At 46.9% G+C, this 23,285-nt stretch overlaps 1 protein-coding gene and 1 pseudogene across 2 annotated transcripts; one reads left to right on the top strand and one right to left on the bottom strand.

Annotated features, from left to right (window-relative positions):
- Positions 1–10,537: 10,537 nt before the first annotated feature.
- On the top strand, positions 10,538–12,748 carry CD7 (CD7 molecule; the record flags this gene model as incomplete). Its single annotated transcript, XM_080922516.1, has 4 exons — positions 10,538–10,610; positions 11,364–11,678; positions 11,901–12,037; positions 12,565–12,748. 4 exons carry the CDS (start codon positions 10,538–10,540, stop codon positions 12,670–12,672), a joined length of 633 nt encoding a protein of 210 aa, XP_080778642.1. The 3' UTR covers positions 12,673–12,748.
- A 5,271-nt stretch (positions 12,749–18,019) lies between these two features.
- Positions 18,020–18,360, bottom strand: LOC308425274 (NADH dehydrogenase [ubiquinone] iron-sulfur protein 6, mitochondrial-like; annotated as a pseudogene). The gene has a single exon. The product of its transcript is annotated as an NADH dehydrogenase [ubiquinone] iron-sulfur protein 6, mitochondrial-like (transcript).
- Between the last annotated feature and the right edge of the window lie 4,925 nt (positions 18,361–23,285).

The raw sequence follows: 23,285 nt of genomic DNA, 5'->3' as shown, positions 1-23,285 counted from the left end.
CCATATCTCATGTCCCCAAAGTTCCACCGTTTTAGGAGTGACCTCTGGAGGGGCATATCAGTCTATCCAGTCACCCCAACAGGTACATCCACAAGACAAGATGCCGTGTCAAAGTGACAATGGAAAACAACACAAAACAAAGACATTTGACTGTTGGAGTCTCTGCTTCAAAGGTCCCCCAGTTTGACCAAGACAGATTCTCTCTGCACAGCCCCTGGTCTGTCTGATGTTCAGGTTTGGCTCCCAGTGTCTTGAGGCGTCCTGGTTCTGTAGTGCAGTCCAGGGGTTGGAATCCTGCTGACAACACCATGTGCTAGACCTCTCAGCATGCTCAGATCCTACACCCTCAGGTCAGATCAGTGGCAGAGATGAGGCTCTTTTATTCTGGGCAGCTATGGGGTGGAGAGAGGCTTTGGAAGACTCCATTTGGTTTTGCTTATCTGACATAGTGTCATAGAACCATAAAGCATACAGGGTTTGAGCCGCATTTTAGAGGGGAGAAAGACGAGTTATGGAAAGAGGTCAAGGCTGGACTGTGACACTGTTTGATATCCCTGAGACAGTACCAGCTGGAACTTTATGGTCTGTAATCTGCCAGACAGCAATTGTACAAGAGGGTTAAGTTGTTGTAGTAAATAGTAAATGGACGGCTTAACCTTTTATCAGCCCCTGAGGTCTTACTCCCCGGATGCCGCTCTAGTGAGGAGTCAAACACACCGACTCTGTCACTCGGTCCACCAGCCACCCTCTCCTCCCACGTGGTTCACTCCACCTGCCCTGTTGCTTCGGCCCCCAGTGGACATGACCGCCCTATGATTCCTTTCCTTCACCAGCCATCACAAACATGACTCCAAAGCCCGGTAGCTTTTCAAGCAGGTTTATATATTAACTTCTCAACCCACAAACTCTCTGCACAATAAGACCTCATCCAATGGACAAAGGTACAAACTGCCCTGGTTAAGAAAGCAAAAATTCAAAAGGAGAATCATACAGGTGACTGGACTGTCAAGAATTAGTAACCAGGAAAGCCAGACCCATGGCCTTTCCAGGGCACCGGCTCTCAGAACTGATCTCTCCTAAATCAGATATCCTTTTGTTCTAGCTGCGGCTGGAGCTCTCCCTGATGGGTTGGCATAGACTCAGCTTTCCCCTCCTTGGGCCTGGCAAGAACCAGGCATGGCAGTTTTGATCCACCAGGTCCTGAAAGCCTTGGGAGTTGTGCAGTAGAGCTAACCCCACAGCCAAATTCACTGACCAGTTATGATAAACACAAGAAGCCAATCTAATTACACATTTCTTGTATGCATGCCTGCCATAATGTGGAGCCACTCAAAAGAGGGTGTGCTGGCTGGTTTTATGTCAATTTGATACCAACAAGGTTTGATATAAAAGAAGGGCCTCATTTGAGAAAATGACTCCACAAGATTGGCCCATGGGAAAGCCTCTGGCACATTTTCCTTCTTGATAATTGATGTTGGAGAGCCCAGTTCACTGTGGATGCTGCCACTTCTCTGCTGGTGGTCCTGGGCTGTATTAAAAAAAAAAAAAAAAAGCAAACAGGTGCTGGGACCCAAAACCAAGTTCTCTGCAAGAGCAGTAAACACTTTCACCACTGAGCCATCTCTCCAACCCAGGGTTAGTAATTTTAACCAGAGTAAAAGCCAGGGGTGAAAGAAATACCTAGACATCAAGAGCACTCCAGGGAAAAGTTAAAATAGAGAGATTTGCATTGTGGTACTGAGACTGTTTTATTTTTCCCCAGTATAGGTTAGACTGTTGTGCCCAGATCAACAAAACCCCAAAGAGACCAGCAGGAACCATAGCTCTGCGTAGGCACATGAGGGACTTTATTTAAGCCTGAGCTCAGGCTGCAAACCTTTCTAATGTAACAGGAGAGGAGAGGCGCTCCAAGGTCTAGAGGAAGGGGGTTTATAAAGGAAACACCCCCACAACCACCACCACCACCAGCAGCTGCAAGTGGGGGTTTTCAAGTCTTGGCATTATATGAGAGGGTAAAGGAATGTTGGCCTTTCAGCTAATTGGTTTACAGCACCTACTGAAACCACAAGGAGGGGGTATACATCAAAAAGGAGCACCTTGACCTGGGAAAGACTTAGGTTTTCTTGGCCTGCTCTGTTGTGATCAGCCAGCAGAAGCTACTGTGTCTATTGGCAGCTGCCAGGGAGAGTTTGTGATTTTTCTCAAGGGAGGGGGCCATGCCTCTCTAAGGGCAAGTTAACTTAGAAGGAGTCTTAAAAACAAATTGTTTATTCTAAAACCTCAGTCCCTGAGCAGAGAGAACAGCCAGAGACACCAGGAAGGCCAAGCAAGGAAATGGCTGGAGGGGAGGGAAGGAAGGGAGGAAGAAAAGAGAGAGGGAAGAGAAAAGAGAGGGCAAACAGAAGATATCCAGGAGTGAAGTCAAAATAAGACGAAGAAGCCCAGAAAGGGTGTAGCCAAAATGTCTGGGTTTTATTGAAAACAGAGAAGCTTGTGGAAGAGAAATTCAAGGGCTGGAGAGGGTTAGAATGGGGGTGAGGGTGGAGATGGGGGTGAGAAGTGGGGAGAAGTCAGGGGTAACAGGTACTTGCAGAAAGCTTGGCCAGTTTCCCCTTTGATTTGTTAATAGTCAACTCAGCCATTTTGTCCTGGGTTTCTTTGAGACCTAAGCTTAGTTACTTTTTTAATGCTGTAACAAAATACTATAACCAAGAAAACATAAAAGAAAGAGTTTAATCTGGTTTCTGGTTTCAGGCAGTAAAGGCACAGCAGCAGGTGGCTGGAGCAGCAGATGCGAGAGTCATAAGCAGGAAGCAAATAACACATTGTGAATGGCTACACTCTAGAAACCTCAAAGCCCGCCTCTGGTGACACTTCCCGGGACACAGTCACACCTCCTAATATTTGCCAGTCTACCAATTAAGCATTACAAGTATTCAATTTGAGCAAGGTCAAATCAATGACAGACATGAGACTCTTCTTCTGAACCAGCTGCAGAGCGTGGGAGCCCGTTCTCATTCAAACCCACACAATTGGACTCACTGTTATTCATTAGAGAGAGTGGGAATTTGTAGGGCCTTTTGAAAGCCCTACAAATCTTGCCAAGTTGACAAGCCAGGACAAGTTGTGTGCTGGTGAATTGTTTTGTCAACTTGACACAAAGTCCTAGGGGAAGAGGGAACCTCAACTGAAAAAGCTGCCTCTATCAGATTGGTCTGCAAGTCTTTGAGGGGGTGTGTTCTTGATTAATGGTTGATGTGAGAGGGCCCATCCTGTTGGCCTTTCTTCTAGGTTCCACCACACAGTTACCTGGCAACAGCCAGATGTGCCTGACTCACTATAAAAGGGGCTACTGGCTCCTTCCTCCCCTTCCTCACTTTTTTCTCTTGCTCCCCTCCCCCCTCTCCAGGTGTTCATGACCTGCCTCTACACCTCTACTCTCTCTTTCTCTGCCTTTCTCTGTCTCTACTCCCTCAACTCTCCTGCCCCATCCCCTAAATAAATGCTATTCTATACTATAGCATCATGTGGCTAGTACCTCCGGGGTTTGCAGAGGCACCCCTCTTCTCCCACATCATACTGAGCCTCCATTAAACATATCCCTGGCTTTTTTTTTCTTTCTTTCTTTTTCTTCTCTTTCTTTCTTTCTTTTTTTTTTAATAAAACACAATACATCCCACTGTGGGCAGTGCCACACTGGACAGAGGTCCTGTGTTGTGTGAAAAAGGAAACTGAGCCAAAGAGCAAGCCGGAAAGCCACATTCCTCCGTGGGCTCAGCTTCAGTTCCTGTTCTGATTTTCTGCCTTGGCTTCCCTCAGTGACGGCTGTGATCAGGGATCTGCAGGCCAAATACACTCTTTCCTCCCTGGGTTGCTTTTGGTCATGAACTTTATAACAATAGAAAGGAGACCAGGACAGTTAAGGACTAGCTTGATTGAGTGTTGAATTTTTATTTATTTAGAGTCTGTCAGACATGTGGAAATACCTATGAGACTTGTATGTTTATATGCTGCCTTTGCATTAGGGGTATGTGAGAGAAAGAGTAGAGACAGATTCTTTTTGTCCTGTGGAATAATATGATCTCTTTGTATAAGAGTACCTACAGGAGTAGACTTTTCTCTATGCTTGGTATCCTTAATACAGGAGGAGCCTGGATTAAAAGGCCAATATCTGACAGAACTTACAAGCAAAGAAAAAAGGGAAGGGTGAGAAAATTAAATTTGTACTTATATTTTGCTATGAAAACTTTGGAAGTGAGACAGGTCCATCAGGAGTGTGCGTTACTGGGCCCCGTATTCTGGCAAAGGAGGGAACCTCCATTGCAAAAATACTAGGGCATTTTCTTAATCAGTGATTTACAAGAATAGGCCCAGCCCATGGTGGGTGGAGCCATCATCCCTGGCCTGGTGGTCCTGGGCTCTATACTAAAGCAGGCTGAGCAAGCTAGTAAGCAGCGCCCCTCCAAGGCATCAGCTCCTGCCTCCAGGTTCCTGCCCTGCCTTCCTTCAGTGATGGACAGGTTGTGGAAGTATAACCCAACTTGCTTTTGGCTACAATGTTTCATCACAACCATAGAAATTCTAACAAAGACAGTCGGTTTGAATGGAGTAACGGTAAGCAAATCAACTTGAGTATGGGGTGGGGAAAGCCAGAAAAGTCTTCTGCAGAGGTTGAGTTGAATTGTGTGATTTGAGGAAATTATGGCCCTTTAGGAGAAGGTAAAGGGGAAGTGACTTAAAGGGGCTGGGAACAGAAATAACAGGATAACAAAAGTCTCGCTGATTTAAAAACATATCCCAGGGATGGGGCAGGCAGTATAGGGAATAGTTTAGCAGCCTAGGACTCTGCTTGGTTTGGGCTTGCACACACCTCATTTCTATGTACACCCTGGGCAGCCTGAAACACTCATCTGGACACATAATGCACATACACTGTCCTATGAGCAACGAGTCTAGCAACCTAGGACTCCCATTAGCACGGAGTTGCACTCACACATCCACTGTGAACCACTACCAAACTTAAGATTCTACTCAGCTATGCTACCCTTACATCTAGGAAGCCCAGACCTTCCCACCCCTTTCTGTGAGGGAACACCGACAGATAGGGAACAAACTCAGCTGTTAATCATTTTCGAGCAGGCCCAGGTGAGCTCACTAAGATCTCGGCGTTTTAGCTCAGACAGTCCTGCACAGCAGTTCAATGAAGACTCCATCACGGTGGGGAAGCTGAGGCAGCAGAAGCTCAAAGCAGTGGTCTCCTCGTACTGGAAGACAGGAAGCAGAGAATTATGAATCCATGTGATCGATTTGCCTCTTTTTATTTCTTTTTTTTTTTCTTTTTTTTTCCTTTTCTTTTTTTTTTTTTTCCAGTCTGGGATCTCCTGCTCAGGGAATGGTTCTGCCCAGAATTAAGATGGGTGCTCCCATAGCAATTAATATAACCAAGATAATTCTTCACAAGTGTCACCAGATGCCCATCTCTTGGTGATTTTAGTTTCTTTCAAGTTGGTAATCAGCAGTAACCATCCCAGGGAGCATCCTGTGATTCATCAGGGGAACACCACATAGAGGAAGACAGCTACCATGGGACTCCCCCCAAAGATGCTCCATTTGCAGCATGCAACCACCATCAATGCTGCCACCACCACAACAAAACAGACCCTCCGTCCATCCTGTACCAACGAGGGGAAAGTGGCCATGAGAATGCTCCATCTTCTGACAAACTGGCTTCAGCTTGCACGTCTCTTCATCACAGGGTTTCTACAACTTTCTCCTGAGCTCATCTTTAGTTTTATTAGTCTCAGAGCCCCTGCCCAACTCACAGCCACTGCCAATACAGAATCTATCTCCCCCCCTCCCCCCCCCATGTGTACCTGTATCCGTTTTTAAAGAGAAGGTGTAGCCCTGGAATTCACTACGTAGACCAGGCTGACCTCAATTCAGAGATCCACCTTCCTCTGCCTCCCAAGTGCTGGGATTAAAGGTGTGCACCACCACTGCCTGGACAGAGTCTTTTCCATCGCTTTTTTTTTTTAAAACTACATCTATAACTTTGGAGAGGAGCCTCCTGAATCTTTCTGAGCTTCCTGCTTTGCTTCCAGAGACTTACAACCCTCCTCCAGGAGGAAAAGTTTCATTTCAGTTCTGAGGAAATACCTATGTAGTGCTTTGCTCAAGTATGCTGGACATGTTTATGACTGAGCCTATGTGTGGATGCGCATTCACACACAGCACATTTCAGAGAAAAGGGAGCCCACAGAGCAAAGCCACACATTAGAACGAAGCCACAGTAAACAAGAGACTTACCCAGCACTTACAGAAGGTCAAGTGTTGTTTAAAAAAAAATCATGAAAGACCTCAGAAAGTACAACACAACTCCTGAAAACCCCAAGGTTTTGCTCCTTGCTTCACTTGACCTTCAGGGTCTGCTGCCTGTGGTGGTACACATCTTTAAATCCTTGGAAGGCAGAGGCAGAGGGATCTCTGTAAGTCCAAGGCAGCCTGATCTACATAAGGCGTTCCATTCCAGCCAGGGTGATACAGTGAGACTGTGGAGAGAGAAAGGGAGAAAGGGGGTAGAGGGAGGAAGGGAGGGAGGGAGGGAGAGAACACAACTGGGTTATCATCCCTTCAGCTGAATTCCTCATCTCAGAGCCTCTCCACTCCCTAATAGTCTGCAGTGTCTGCAAGGGCCACAGCACACCAGCTTTGCTTCAGGAGAGCTTGTTACTCACAGTAATAAACTCTGGGGACCCAGCTGGCAGGTTCCCAGGGCACTTGAGTTTAGACATCCAAGAGATGTCATCTGGCTCTTACCACAAGGGGGCAGAGTTGGCCTGCCTTACAGGGAGCTCCAAGAACACAATTTCTGGAGACTTTGATCTTCCCAAGGACCCCTTTACAGATCTCCACCCTCCCTCACCCCATCACCACCCTCCCTCAACCCCATCACCACCCTCCCTCAACCCCATCACCACCCTCCCTCACCCCATCACCACCCTCCCTCACCCCATCACCACCCTCCCTCACCCCATCACCACCCTCCCTCACCCCATCTCCACCCTCCCTCACCCCCATCACCACCCTCCCTCACCCCATCACCACCCTCCCTCACCCCATCACCACCCTCCCTCACCCCATCTCCACCCTCCCTCACCCCCATCACCACCCTCCCTCACCCCATCACCACCCTCCCTCACCCCATCACCACCCTCCCTCACCCCATCACCACCCTCCCTCACCCCCATCACCACCCTCCCTCACCCCATCTTCACCCTCCCTCACCCCCATCTCCACCCTCCCTCACCCCATCACCACCCTCTGTTTCTCTTGAGCCCACTTCTTTTTCCCTTCTTATGTAATCTGAACTTGGGCGATTTGGCCCCTACACACACCCCATAACCGGGGCTTCAGGTAAGCTTTCGTGATTCTGATTTTTAACCGAGAACAGTGAACTGGTGAATATGAGAAACATCTGGGAAATATGATTTTTTAGAAACAAAACCCACAAAATACTGAGTCAGGCTGGTGGCATATGCTTTTAGTCCCAGCACTCAGGAAACAGAGGCAGGAGGATCTCAGAGCCTAAGGCCAGCCTAGTCTACAAAGAGAGGTCCAGGACAGCCTGGGCTACACAGAGAAACCCCGTCTCGATAAACACCATCAACAAAAACCACTGTCGATCTGAGACCTGAAAATGAAGCCCTGAGCTAAAGACTCTGCCCAGTGACAGTGACCTCCAGAGCCACAACCACAGTGCATCTGAGGCTGTGGCCCAACACCCAAGTGCACAGGAGTCTGTGTCTCTTTAATCAAAACAAAGTCTGCTAGGGTTTGATCCTCACCTTCCCCTGGAGCCCTGGGTCACATTTAGGCACAGCCCATGGGGCTGTGTGTGTCTATAATCTCTGAAACTTGAGGCATTCTGCCTCAGTCAAAAGTGTCCATGCATGAAGACCACATCAAGTCATCCCTGCAGGGGTGGCAGCAGTCAGTCCATGTGTCCCTTGTATGGCCAAGGGAATCCTAGGAAGGAGACTAGGTTAAGGCCTTTGAGTGTTATTACTTCTGTCTTTCCATGAACTTCTCCCCTGGGGGCTGGGTGATGAATTCCCTACTGCCCACCTGACCTAGCTCCCCTAACACTTCTTTCCTATATCCTCAGGTTGCACAGTTCCATACCTGATGTTCCTCTGTTGCATACAGGTGACCTGTCCCTCCCCAACCCTTTGTTCCTAAAATTTTCCAACTTTGACCTTCCTTCACCTGAGTCCCTCTCCCATTGTCAGGAACCATAAAGGAACAAGCTAATAACTAGCAGGTGATCATCCTGAGATGACCAGCCTTGGATTATTATATAGCCTGAGACTGCTTCACCCTTATTCAGCAAGGCTGTAAGGGATTCATTTTAGGAAAGATCCCTGCTATTAATGTGCTTTTCCCATTATTATGAAACAGATATAACAATTATCAAGTAATAGCACACTCCTTTGGAGCAGATCTCTGCAGATCTATGAAGGTGTACTGTCTTGTAGTGATGCTATATAGACATAAATAACTTAAGTCTTGATGATCCTATAAGAATTCCTAAACTTATAACTGATTACTAAGCTCTTTTATAGTGAGACTGCCATTAGGTCATTTCTGATAGCCAAAACTGCAATGAGAACTTTGCCAGTCTCCCAAGTGACACCAGTTAATTACACATACATAGTAACCAGACTTTCTCCTACTCAGAGCACATTCCAAGAGGTTGTGAAACAATTAACCAAAGGTCATAAAAAGGGAACCAATGATTTATTATAGGTGCTAGGACAGAGAATAAAATATTGACTGGGTTTATCTATACAAAACTTCACTAGTAACTTAGCTATGGTTTTAAACCAGCAGAAAACCTGTGGAGCTGAGACAGGTGATGGATGTTTAGCCAGATAATTACTCCTAATGGATATGCATGTAAACATTCTCTGTTGTAAACTTCTATTTCAATTTATGATTTGACTTTTGGTGTGAACTTGTGATGAACTTTGTAACATGTGATCATGTATCTGAAAGATGTATAGGTACTGAGGACAAAGAGAGGAAAATATCTCTTTCTCTCACCCCCCAGATTCCTCAATTCCATTCCTATTTAGGGTTCCTTTCTATTTCCCATTCCTTTTCTACCCCACTCCATCCTTTTCTTCCCTTAGAAGAACTTATACTTTTAGAAACCTTTTTTCTCTTTCCCCACTGAGGATCTTTCTGCTTTCCCTTTAGATAGCTTTCATGGGACACTTTTACTACTCAGTAATAAACATTATAATCACTTTTCTAAGTATCCCTTTTTCTTCCTGTGACTTCCTGCTAGCAGACTAAAAGTTAGAGCCCAGCAGTTTCAGCTGAGATAGTACAAAGTCTATTTACTTAATCCCTTCTGTTTTAGGAAGAGGTGCTAAGTACCAGAAACTGCAGTTTCTAGTCTCAGAAGATCACAGAAGGCAGGTCAGCTACAGTAGCACAGTGACTTAGACTTAAATAGTAAACTTTTATTATACAGCAATCCTAAATATCTCGCAAGAACAAGGCTTAGCCCCCCGAATCTCGTAAGACAAAGTCTTACCCTCCGCCAACGCTCTTCCCCCTCCACTGCCTCAAGAAAAACCAACAAGAAAGAACCCCCACACACACGCTGGGGCTGGCTCCTGGCATCCCATGTACCCCACACAGAACCCCTGACTACACCATAGCATTCCAAATCCACCGACATGGGGAACATCTTTCAGCCACTTAGAGTAAGATCCCACAGAGGAATTGGCTCTAGGTCCCTGTGTGACCGTGTATACACACACATTAACACCCTCAGTATGACACACTGGCTCTGGTACCAGCAACTCCATGGCTGGCAAGAGCCCTAGCTCTCCCCTGACCTGGGTGCCAGACACTGGGCCTTCAGTTTTGTCCCAGAAGGCAGGTTGCTGTTGAAGGGGCTCCTAGCCGCCCTTTGGCCTAGCAGGTCTGACTCAATCCTGCTCCGAAGGCCTCCAAGGCAACCACAGCCAAAGCTACCCTGTATGCTGTGTCAGGCTGGTGCTGAAACCCCAGTGAGTTCAGACAACATGTGAGACCACAGACCTGAACATGTCCCAGTAGAAAGTGACACCAAAAAACCAAAGGTGACTTCAATTCCCTACTGTATTTTAATCCTCTAAATCCCCCTAATTTTTCTTCCAGGTCACAAGACTAGTCCTTATTTCTTCTCCCTCTTGATGTCTCTGTGGAGACTTTTGGTTAGGGATGATAAAGAGGAGGACGGTTGGGGCCAGGTGTCAGTATAATTAGAGTGGGTTCCTCCACCTGGCTTTCTGTGCTCCCTGCCCGCCAAGACTCCACCTTCATCTTCAGGAAGCCCTCCCTCTGAACCTCACCAATCATGCATGTTGAACTGACACGCCCCTGTTTCTTCCTCTCGGCTTGATGGTGTGGTCTCTCAAAGTGCTCAGTAATGTGTTGCAGCCAGAGTGGCTGATTTGGCTCTGACCGGCTGGATTTGGGCATCATGACTCAGCAGGCACTGCTGGCTTTGCTACTCACACTGGCCAGAATCCTGCCTGGCCCCCTGGATGCCCAAGGTAAGCATCCCCTTGGCAATTTTTCCAGGGGCCATCTCACACACCCGCCTGGGGAAGGGTTGGTCCTGGTGTGACTTCCCAGAGTCTTAGTCTTAGACCTGGAGTAGTCCCAGCTCCTCTGAAAAGCAGAGGCTTAAAAGCTTTAGTTACAGAATTAACACTTACCCTTGGTGCTTATGAGAACTTTGTTCTTCAGTCCGTTTCAGAGCAGCTGTCTGTGGGAAGCCTTGTTGTGGTAAGGTGCAAAAGAGATCTACATAAGAGTAGGGGAGGCTCAGGCTCCCAAGCAATTCTTGTGCAAAACCAGCATAGCTTCGGTCTGTGAGATAGTGAGGTTTGCACTCAGTCTGTGTACACAGGAAAATAGGTGGTATGGGTGCCAGGCAGGGCAAAGGGGCTGGAATCTGAAAAAGTGGGTATCCCTTGAACAAGCCAACATGCACCCCTTGCACAGAGCCATAGGCTCTAGATGCTTGAAATGAGGGAGCATTGGAAAGAGAAGGCAAAGAGGATCGAGACGGGAGAGCGAGAAGCAGGAGGGGAGAGGGGGGGGGGGAGTGTGTGTGTGTGTGTGTGTGTGTGTGTGTGTGTGTGTGTGTGTGGGTGGGTGCATATGCTGTGAGAGATGCCTGAGAGTGTGCAAGGACATATACAAATGTAGGATAGGTGGAGTCTTTGAAATATGTGTTAACATGTTTGAGTCACCATGTGCTGTGTGCCAGCTCAGTGCTAATGGTGGCTGGTCCTTCACAGAGGTGCATCAATCTCCCCGAGTCGTGATTGCCTCTGAAGGGGAGTCCATCAACATCACCTGCTCTACAAGAGGGTTCTTGGAAGGAATCTTAATGAAGCAAACCTGGCCACAGGTTTTCAATGTGATTTACTTTGAAGACGGGGAGGAGCCCACAGTAGACAAGACCTTCTCAGACCGAATTGATTTTTCTGGTACCCAGAAGAACCTGACTATCACCATGCGCCTGCTCCAGCTGTCAGACACTGGCATCTACACCTGCGAGGCTGTCAGAAAAGTCAGCGTCTGTGGCTTTCCCACCACGGTTGTGGTGAAAGGTAAGGATGTGCCCATCTGACTGCTGACCAGGCCAGGAGCCCTCTAGCTGCTAGGGACCTTCTTTACACTTGCTGGAGCTGTCTTCTTAGAGCCTATTTCTTCCTGGAAGCCTCCTAATAGTACTCATAGCTGGCTTGAACCCTAAGGCCTTCTGTGGGGATCCCCTCCACACCTGCTTATGTCCTCTCCTACCAACAATGGCTTTTTGTTCATTGTCCCAGAAAAACTATCCCAAGAAGCATACATGTCCCAGGAAGCTGTGCAGACATCAGTTTCCCTCCAAGCTGCCATTGCTATAGGGCTCTTCCTCACCGGGCTGCTCCTTGGGGTACTGTGCGGCATGCTGAGGAAGACACAGGTCAGTGTGAGCCTACGGCTGTTATCAACAAGCTGGTCCTTCTCGTGGGCTTAATGCAGAAATAGTCAGGATACACATGAGAAGATGCTGAAGAGTCAGAGAGCTGTGTGGGTGAGGTATCTCTCAGGGACACAGAATGGGAGAGTGAAGCTTAAAGAGAGTGTGGGGCTTCTGACCATGCCCCAAAATGTGTGTGAATGCGTATGTGTGTGCTATGTGAGACACACAAGTGTGCGTGGACTTGTATGAATGTAGAACATGCAGAGTCTCTGAGATATGAGTCAGTGTCTTTGAGTCACCGTGTGCTGTGTGTGAAGGACCCTGACAATGGTCAGCTCTTCGAACCACTCAGCTGTTTGCCCTGCGCCCTCCCAGCCGTTGATTCTGCCAGGTGCAGATGGAAACTGACCTGTCCCCCAGGTCTGGGAAAACTGTGTTATTGAATAAAAGGGTTACTTGGAGACAGGGGTAGTTTGCCAGGTCACCATGCTGGCCACTGCCTGGGTGACAACAGGCTGTCTTTTTAGATCAAGAAGCTGTGCGCCTCAGGGAATAAGGACTCTTCGTGTGTGGTGTATGAAGACATGTCCTGCAGCAACCGTAAGACTCCATGCACCCTCAACCAGTACCAGTGAGCCCCTCTGCCCGCAGTCCCCGTGCCTTGGTTCAGCAGAGCTCACAGCTGACCCACCCAGCCCAACTCCCCCAGTACCCTCCCTGTGGCACTTAAATGCCCCTTTGGTGCTTCTGGGTCGGTGGGATTTCTCTTCTGTAAGCTTCCCCTCAGGACTCTGCAATCTGTCACCAACCCTAGCCAGGTTCCCCTGAAAGTTGTGTCTGCCTTGGAGCAGCCTGGCCAGGAAAAGTTAAATAAACAAATACATAAGTAAAACTCTTGTTTTTGTTGTTTTGCCTTTCTCCTCCAACCATGGCTGCTTCTAGCCAGATCCTACCTGAAGAGGGCAGGGATTCAGATGGTCAGACCTCCAGGGTTCTGTGCCCAGTGTCTGTGAGATCAGAGGAAGGCAGTGTGGGGAGTAGGGGAGCTCTCCTGCCTCAGCACTCCAGGCACCCCATACAGAGCACCCTCAGAGGTGAAGAGCCAGTGGCAACAACCTCACTGGCTCAGCCCAACTGGGTTTCTGTCAGTGCAGCCCTCAGTGAGAACAGCATAAAGTGGTAGCATTGTCTCACTCCGTAGAGACTGACGTGACCACAGCACTGTCCCACACCTGGGGCAGCCCAGCTCCCAGTGTTACACCTGGGGGTAGAGCCCTCACTTTCCCATCTGTGGGTGGGGAGACCAAAGTACCCAACAGACACCTGGTGAGCTGCCCTATCCCATCCACTTCACCGTTGACTCTGGGGAGAGCTGAAGGACGAGGAAAAGGACAAAGCCAACATGTGTGCGCTGGTCTCACATCTGCTCCAGACTCCCGGCTGCCACCACTTGTCTCCTGCGGTTCTGCTCCATCCCTGTTGCCAACAGAATAAGGTGGGCACAGAAGACAGGTAACCAGCAACAGCCCTGCTCTGTGTGCCTGGGAAACAGGATGTCAGAGAATCCAGTGGAGAGGAGCACCCTGCGACCCAGACACAGCTCCCGTCAGCTCTCCACAGGGCCTCCCATGCCAGCCAGTCCCTCAGTTCAGCTTCCCCTACCCAGCTTGACCTCTGCCCCCCAAGCTTCCAACATGGTCCTCACAGAGACCCCATGCACCGTGACACTGACATGTGGTCGCTAAGGTGACTGTGACAAAGAAAGCCTGAAACAGTCCCAGGAGTGCCAGAGCCTGAAACAACCATGCAAGTCACTGGAGTTGTGAGCGCCCAGCCCACCATGTAGATAAATTGGGCAAGGGCCATGGGAGCCTCCTGGAACCTATAGGGTTAAAACCTCTGTGGGGCAGCTGAGGACTCTGTTAATAAGCCTCAGCGAGCCTTGTCTCTTTGTCCCTTGTCCCCTCTCACTTGTAGCCCCAAGTCTCATCTTTCTGGGCCACTCCTGGGTCTATGTAGCCTCCTAGACAGCACTATCAGCCTCCCTTAGGAAATGTGTATTTTCAGAATTCACTGATGCCTCTAAGACATAGGGTCTCCCTGTAAACCTAAACTCTGGCCCTCTGTCCTCCATCCAGGCCTGACCAGGCTGACCCAGCTTCCAGGTCTGCTCTACCCCTGGTTGCTCAGAAGAGCAAAGTCACTCCAGCACTGTTTGGCCCTCCCTGCAGGCCTTCATGAGCAGGGCATTGTTCAGCAGGGGTCATCCACAAAGATTCCTCCCTCAGCATGAAGAAAACCTGACTAAAATGGCTACAGATTCAGGGGCTAACAGTGAGTCCTGGGACTAAGTTTGTGCCTGACCACCACTGCAAGTCTGAGACAAAGTTAATGCCATCAACTGCATGCTTTCAAAAAAAAAAAAATCCCAGATAAAAATAGACAATGGGGAATTACAAATGGCTGGGAAATCTGTTTAATAGATGGGTCAGGATCCAATATGTTTAATTTATAAGATGACGAGTTCATGAACAGGAAGTCAGCATTTGAGGTAAAGAATCTATCAGTACCCAACTGTCCCTTTTTGCTTTACGGGGCTCTGTAGCGTCTGCTGTCACTCAGAGCTCTCTCAGCATCTGGAGACCAGATCTGCAGATCTGGGAGAGACTGTCACATCCATATCTAGAAAATCTTGGCTCCCCCACCCCGCAACAATGAGCCCGGTGGTTCTGAGTCCTTTATACCTAGCAACACCACCTGCATCCAAACAAAGTAGGAAAAGAGAAAAGAACGCAGGAGTGGGAGTCCTTGGAAGTAGCCTGAGGACAGCTGACATTCTGAGGCCCTCAGGCCGGTCGGTGTGCATGGCTGCTGCCGACAAGCATCCGGCAACCCTCAAGATGTCATATATACAAACTCTCCTTCCATTGCCGCAAAGTGGCCGTGTTGGCAACTGTACCCTGGGCAGTGACAGTTTTGTTCCAGCGAAGGACAGCAATGGTACAAAGCCCAGGAGGACTAATCCCCCTAAAGGAAGTGAAGGCTTCTAGGTCTCCAGACTCAGCCAACAGCAGATCCAGGTCTTCAGCAGGTGCTACCCAGGGCTTTCCAACTCCACAGAGAAGCTTAATTGTTGGTCCTGGGCCTCACTCCCCAGCTGTGAATTAGGTAGATGGAATCTACTTCTCTCGGTACTGGTTTGATTACCAGGCTTAGTGGGCACAAAGCTGCCCCAGACCCTCAGCTTCTATCACAGAGAAGAAACTCTACTTGGTTTCCCCTCTCATTTCAGAAGCAACTTCCTGAAAGATAAGCATACAGCCCACAAGCTCTTGTCATCTGAAACACTGCTTGCTAGACCCCACCCAGCCACAACCATGTGTACCAGAGCTAAATCCCCAGGGTCTTCATCCCTCTTCCTAACATCTCTCTGGCCACTCCGTATTCAGGCCTATGTTCCTCATGGTCTTCCCATGACCCTTCCATGTTGCAGGCTGAGTTCCCCACAGCCCTCTCTGCTCTCGTTGGGGGCCCGAATGCGTGGTACACAGGAATGAGTTCTACTATGTCCCCCTCCCCACCCAGGCTAAGAAGTACCCAGCCTCTTACTGAGAACCACTATGTGACATGTATGTTAAGTAGTATTCTGGTTCACTCCTCTACTGACAAAAGCTTGTACTTGGTCTGAGACCTGGTTCCCTGCTGTGCTAATTTCTGTGCCTCTCACCTCCCTGCAGGAAGTGGAGACTTCTATGGTTTGGGACTCAGCCAAGGACAGAGCTGAGTACACAGCTGTGCCATCAGGGACTTGCTAACTTCTGGTGCCAGATCTAGACTACTCAAAATTAAGCTTTATTTTTGGCCCTTGGGCCTTTGTGGAGGCATCTGGTACAAAGCAGTAGTTGAAAGCCATGAAGATTAACCAAGATGTGGCAGGAGATGCCTCCACATCAGAAATACTCTCTCAGACACTCAGGCTTGGACAGACAGGAGAGGTAGACCATGTGGGAAGAAAAACCTTAGGAGAAGCCCCACCCACGGGGGAAACCTTCCCTCCACCACCACCTCTTCCCCAGACACACAGCTGGAGCTTTGACACTTTTGAGGACTCAGCCTCAGCCTAAGGCTTTCCAGCACAGAGGGAAGCCACAGAACCAAAACCTTATGCCTCTTCCTCTTTTACTCCAAGCCTGAAGCTATAGATTCATTTGTTTTGTTAATATTATATATACTCTATTGCAAAAACCCGGCCAAGGGGTAGTAGCCAGTGGGGACTACAGGAAAAGAAAGGTCTACAGCAAGCAGAAAGCTCCCATGGGACAAGAGTTCACCCCACGGGCAGCTTGGGGTACCAGGTGAGAGGGAAGGGAGAGCCTGGGAGAACTATAGAGCAGTGAGGAGATTCCAGACCCACATAGTACCAGGCTCCTCATGCATTCTGACAAGAGTAATTAAAATCAAGAACTTGATTCCTGGACTGTCACTCAACAGAAGTATGCAAGAATGAAACAGATACTCAGGCATTTAAGCTCTTAAAACACACCATCCAGAGTTAACCTTGCAGTCACAGCTGGAGGCAGTATTCAAGTCAGACTAGGTTCAAGTGTAGGAGTCATCACCAAAGAGATGACATCAGGGGTTGGGTCTGTAGAGGGAACTAGCTGCAGTTCCAGGGACCACTGTTCAATTCCTAGCATGTGCATGGAGGCTCACCACCATCTGTAGCTCCAGTCCTAGGGGCTCCAAAGTCTTCTGGCCTCTCAAGGTATTACACACCCATGGTACACAGACATACATTCAGACAAACATTCATATACATAAAATAAAAGTGAGTAAAGTCAGCAGTAGCACACACCTTCAATTTCAGCACTCAGGAAGCAGATGATTTCTGTGAATTTGAGGCTACCCTAGTCTACAAAACCAGTCCAGTCCAGCCATGGCTGGACTCAAAAAAAAAAAAAAAAAAAAAAAAACAAAACACAACAACAAAAGGAAAAAATAAAGTCAAAGCTAAGAACACAAATTATTTTGCAGAATGTTTGCATGCTGTGATTAAGCCTGGAGTTTGAGCCTCCAAACCCCAAAATCTCATGGGGGTACACACCTATATTCTCTTTGCTCCGGAAGCGAGAGCAGGTAGATCGGGAGTTCAAGGTCATTCCTGGAGATACATATTTCAAGGCCGGTTGGGGTACACAATACACTGAGTCAAAACACAATAAAACAGATATAAGAGATCAGTTATCATTTGCTTTTGCTTCAAAAGAATAAAAGACTATGGAAAACAAAAGCAGGACCTATCTATCTAAAGATATAGAACTGAAACTACATCACAGCAGCAAAACCTGGCGGGAGGGAAGGCAGAGAGACATTTCTTACATCAGAAAGATAAGACAGATGAAGGTTAAGAAAATCACACTGTGAAGAATTAAGCGTGAGCCTTACAGGCAACTACCATAAAACCAAAATATTCCTATAGGTATATTTTAAAGAAGACATACATCTTTAAAAACCAGCAAAAAAAGGGGGGGTGGCTAGAGATGGCTCAGTGGTTAAGAGCACTGACTGCTCTTCCAGAGGTCCTGAGTTCAATTCCCAGAAACCACATGGTGGCTCACAACCGTCTGTAACAGGATCTGATGCCTTCTTCTGGTGAGTCGGAAGACAGCTACAGTGTACTTATATATAATAAATAAATAAATCTTTTTTTAAAAAGGACTCAACAATACATTGTTACAGGACAAGATACAATAGAGCAAGATGTAACCAGATGAGATCAGCAGAACTGGTTTCACTGGCATTGCACATACATAAGTATTTTTCTTTTTAATTTCAATCCACTGCCCATCAAAATTCCAGATAGTCTTTCTTTCTTCCTTCCTTTCTTTCAGTGGGAGCATCCTGTCTTCATAACAAGGGACACCATTCACAAAGCGGTGACCTCACACCTCTTGCACTAAGTGTGGAGATGCTCGATAGGTATCAGAGAACCTGAACACAGCCCACACTAGTGATGCTGCTGCTTGGACTGCAGGCCACAGTCGCCACACATCCCTGTTTCTGTTTATTTTTTCGTGTTTATGTTCACCCTGGGGTGGCCCAGGGCACCACCCCCTCTGTCGCAGGCTTTGACACTGCGGTCCACCTCATTCACAGGCTGCTGTGCTATCAGGTCAATGGCAAAGCTCTCATTCACCTCTTCCTGACAATCTATAAAACAAATCCTCCTGTCATTCTTGTACACCTGGCCAGTGTGCATGATCTTCTCCCCGCTCGGTGCCACTCGAGCCCTGAAACCCCATGCAGGCCCGGGGGAGAGCCAACAGTCAGCAGAAGGTCAGCACCACCACTATCTTGCTGGTGACCCTTCACAGTTATTCTTTACAGAGCTAAGAAAAAATACAAAAAAAATAAATGTGTGTGGAAACACAAAAGGCCATAGATAACCAAGGCAATCTACATAAAGAACATAGGCAAAGTATTCCATTATCTGACCTCAAATTACACCACAAAACCATACTGACAAAAACAACATGGTATTTACATAAAAATAGGCGTGTAGAGCAGAATAGAAAATCCAAAAATAAACCCACTCAATTACAGACAAAGGTGTCAAGATCGTACACTGGAAAGAGCACGCTATTCAATAAATGGTGTTGGCAGAACAGGGTGTCCACCTGAAGAAGAATGAAATTAGGACCATATTTCTTTCTTCCACTGCTTTCCTTTCTTTCTTTTTTAACCAATTAAAAGTGGATCAAAGACCTGACTTAATATCTTAAACATTTAAAATAACAGAAAGAAAATCCAGGGGAAATGCTTCAAGATAGATCTGGATAGGGGTTTTTGTTTCTGTTTTTGTTTTTTGTTCGTTTTTTTGCTTTGTAGCCCTGGTTGACCTAGAACCTGCTAAGCAGACTAGGCTGGTTTCCAGTTCAACAGAGATCCACTTGCCTCAGCTTAACACTGTGTACCATCATGTCTGGCTTGGGCCAGGATTTCTGAGCAGAACCCTAGTCACACAGAAAACAGCCTCAGTGGGATTACATGAGATCCGGAAGCTTCTGCACAGCAAGAGAAAACATCAACGGAATAAAGGAATAAACAGCCTATAAAATGGGAGAACTATTACCAGCTGTATTCCAGACTATCAAAACTATATCAGAAAGTGCAAAATTAAACACCAAAAAAAACCCACAACAAAACAAAACAAATAAACAAGCAAACCCAAAACTTCAAATCAGTAAGCAGTTAATGAGCTGAATCTGAAGTCCTCAAAAGGATACACAAAGGACCAACAGGTGCTTAAGTGTTGGCATCCTCAGCCATCAGGAGAATGGGTACTAAAGCTACTTTGAGGTCCTATCTCACCCCAATTTTATTCTTATCAAGAGAATAAAAGTCATCTCAGTGGTAGAGCACTTGCCACGCATGTATCAAACCCAGGGTTCAATCTCTAGTACTGAATAGTAGTAGTAGTAGTAGTAGTAGTAGTAGTAGTAGTAGTAGTGGTGGTGGTGGAGGTGGTGATGGTGGTGGTGGTGGTGGTGGTAGTGGTAATAGAAAAATAAGACGGCAAGTGCTGGTAAGAATATGGGGAAAGAGACTCACTGTTGGGAGTATGAACTGGTGGATGAAGCCACTGTGAGGGCTTCTCAAAAAGAGAAACAAATGCTAAAAGCATTGGGGCTGCAGAGATGGTTCCAGTGTGGGAGTCATGCCATGAAACTTGGTAAGGTAGAGCAGGTCTGAGAACACGGTTACACATCTGAGACAGTAGGTGCCTCCCTGCTTCCTGCCAAATTCCTGGTGTAGAACACTGAACCCTGTAGCCTGAAACAGAGATCTCCATGCTCATGAGGTGCCCAGAGGCCCTGAGGGTTTAGTCCCCAGGACCCACCTGGATGCTCACAGCTTTCTGTAACTCAAGTTCCAGATCAGAAACTCTCCTCTGACCTCTGCAGACATACACACATGGTATACACACATACATGCAGGCAAAACCGTCATACATGTAAAATAAATCTAAAAATGTTTTTTAATCCTAAAACTAGAAGCACCTGCAATGTCACACCTGAGCAGATACCAAAAGGTATTCTACTACAAAGCCACCGGCCCATCCATGTTTATCGGCTGTGCTTTTCACGATAGCGAGGAAATGGAACCAGCCTACATGTCCATCCACAAATGAACAGTTGGCAGACAGAGGGACGGGTGAAAAAAATTTTAATTATTTCAATGATATAATCATTATGCAGACATGTGATCTGGAAACATAAAATCTGTGCAGCTGTGGACGCCGTGACCACAGACAGAGACAGGTAAATCCATAGTTTCAAGCACAGATTTTACAGAGCAGTGTGAGGAGGAAGGAGAGTCAGATCAGCACGTGTGTAGCCAAGGATGACCTACAAGTCCTCAGTCTCCTGCTCCAGCCTCCCAAGGGCTAGGATTACAAGTGTTTGTCACCATGCCTGGCTTTGGGGAGATTTTTAGGCCTTGCTGCTGATCCAGTTCACAGAACCAGTCAACAAGGGATTCCACACTCATACCAACACTACCACCTGATAGTGTGAAGCTGTATTTTGATCATAACTTGTGTCAGGCTCTGATCAGTGAGAGGCAGGATGAGGTCTGCGAGCTCAGCATCCTTCGAGCAGCTCGTGAACTTGCAGAAAGTGCCAGAGTTATCTGCTGTAAGTTGACACAAAGGAAAGTGCACTTGAACTCAGACCAGTCAAGAGAGACTATCTTGGTTTTTCTTACAGGGGAAAAAACAAGAAACCACAAAGAAGAAGAGTGGCCACGATAAGACAGGTGACAGCTCCGGTCCTAACATCTGAGGAGGACCTGAGGCCCATACACCATCTTTGAAGTTCAGCCCGGCCTCTGTCTGGACCCAACCTGAGGGCTGTGTGCCAAAATCTAGATCTGCCCCACCCAAGAAGGACCCAAGCCTCCACCTGGGCTGCAGGTCCCCATGAGCTCAGGACACAGGACCCTAGAATATGCCTGTTCCCCGGACCCATCCTAGTCTCTTCCTTCTGGTGCTCACAAAACCTTTCTCTGTGTGAGCCCATCTTTTGCTCTCTTTACAGCCTTCCCAACAGTCTGTGTTTTTGAAACAGCTGCTGCTCTCGGTGGCCCAGAGTTCTGTGCAGAAACCCCAGAAAGTTAAAGAGTATCAGGGTATTAAAATGGAGAATGAGCCATACCTGGTGACACAGACTTGTCATTCCAGATAATTCAGAAGGCCAAGGCAGAGGGATCAGAAGTTCAAGGCTAACTTGGTCTGTGGAGGAAGTGCAAGGCTAGCCTAACAATTTGGTGAGAGTGGGGGGCTGAAGTTGTAGTTCAGTGGTAGAGTTTGCCTAGAGAGAGTGAGGCCCTTGATTCAACTCCCAGTACAATTAATTAATTAACTATATTCAACGGTTTCCATGAAGCAGTTGGTGTCTCATCTGTAACCACACTGCCTCCCAAATGCTGAGATTATAAGCATGCACCACTAAAACCTGCTGAACATTATTGTTAATGATACCACCAAAGACAACCACGACTTACCACACTGTAGACACTAACTCAGCAAATGCCAAGGTCTACAAACAGGGCTCCGGCTGCACTGGCCCTGGAGAGGCTCACCTTCTGGCTACCAATAATGAGAACACAAAGAGTTTCCTGGGTCCCCAGGCAAGCAGTGATTCTGCTGGAGGAGCCCAAACTGCACAGACTAAAAAGTTGCACCAGGAAAACAGATACAGAATCACAGATATAAAACTGTGCCGCCTGGTGAGGTAGAACATACCTTCAATCCAACACCTGAGAGGTAGAGGCAGAGGGGTTAAGAGTTCAAGGCCACCTGCAGCTACAGAGTGAGTTCAAGACTAACCTGGGCTACTTATTTAGAATCAAAAGACAATTGTAATGTGAATGTTTGTGTAACTGTGTGTGTACAGATGTGTGTAAGTTCCATCACTAGACCGAGGCTTACGAGTTAGAACAGACTGGCTACCCCTCCACCGCTAGATACCTGCTGTTTCTACCTTTGTCCTGCCACCATGCCTGGATTCTTATGTATTTGTTTTTTGTTGAGGGGCAGGAGGGTTGAGGCACAGTTTCTCTGTGCAGCCCTGGCTGTCCTGAAACTCACTCTGCCTCCCAAGTGCTAGGATTAAAGGTGTTTGCCATCACCACCACTGGGCTTTATGCCTGGATTTTTTTGTGGGTTCTGAAGACAAAACTCAGGTCCTTTGCCAACTGAACAATCTCTCCAGCCCCATTTTGTTTTTTGGTTGGCTGGCTGGTTGGTTGTTTTTTGAGAGTGGGGTTTTTTTGTGTAGCTCTGACTGTCTAGGAACTTGCTATGTAGACCAGGATGGCCTTGGACTCACAGAGATCCACCTGTCTCTGCCTCCTATTTACTGGGATTAAAGGCATGTACCACTGTGCTAGAAATCAAACTTGGGTCCAAGAATAGAATTTGATCTTAACCACTGGGCCATTTTTCTGTTTCAATATTTTTAAATGTTAAAAAGAACCCCTGAAGTTAATGTTTTAAAAAAATATGTAAGCAACATATACAATGTAGGAGCATGTACATATTTCTCATAGTTCAAAGAAAAGATTATAAGTTGTAAAATTTTAGAGAAAAAACAAGGAAGAAATTTTAATTTGTGTGAATAATTTGAAATTTATGAACTTTAAAAACTAAAATCTAGAACACTAAAAATGAAAATGACATTGTTATTTCTGTACATCTCCATCTCCTTGGGAAACTATGATTACAAAAACAGAATAGCTGTCATTGATGGCTTATTTTTTTTTTCTTTAAAATACCAGGTAAGACAAGTAGCGGGCTCATTTCTATACATCCTTAGTATGGAACTTAAACTTTTAGACGGTATTAAATTAATTGTAATGCAATTCATATTTAACCTCAGCTAACTTTAAAAATAACTATTTTGAAAAAAATAAAAGTATCTGGGGGAAATATCCAGGAACTAACAATATAGGTGTGCCTATAACACCCCCCTTCTTGTACATGAACCCACCCCACAGGACTCTATGTAAGTCTAACTCTCCTGGAACTCTCTTTGTTGAACAGACCAGCCTTGAATTCACAGAATCAATCCTCTAGCCTTTGCCTCTCAAGTGCTGGTTTTAGAGATGTACACCATCTTGTTTGGCCATTCAGCTCTTTTTTATTCCCTCTGGGTGACTTCACACCCTTCTGCCTCATCATCAACAG

The sequence above is a fragment of the Micromys minutus genome, assembly GCF_963924665.1.
Source record: "Micromys minutus genome assembly, chromosome: 10".
Taxonomy (NCBI): domain Eukaryota; kingdom Metazoa; phylum Chordata; class Mammalia; order Rodentia; family Muridae; genus Micromys; species Micromys minutus.
Note: the sequence above shows the minus strand (reverse complement) of the source record. Positions and strands in the feature narration are given on the sequence as shown.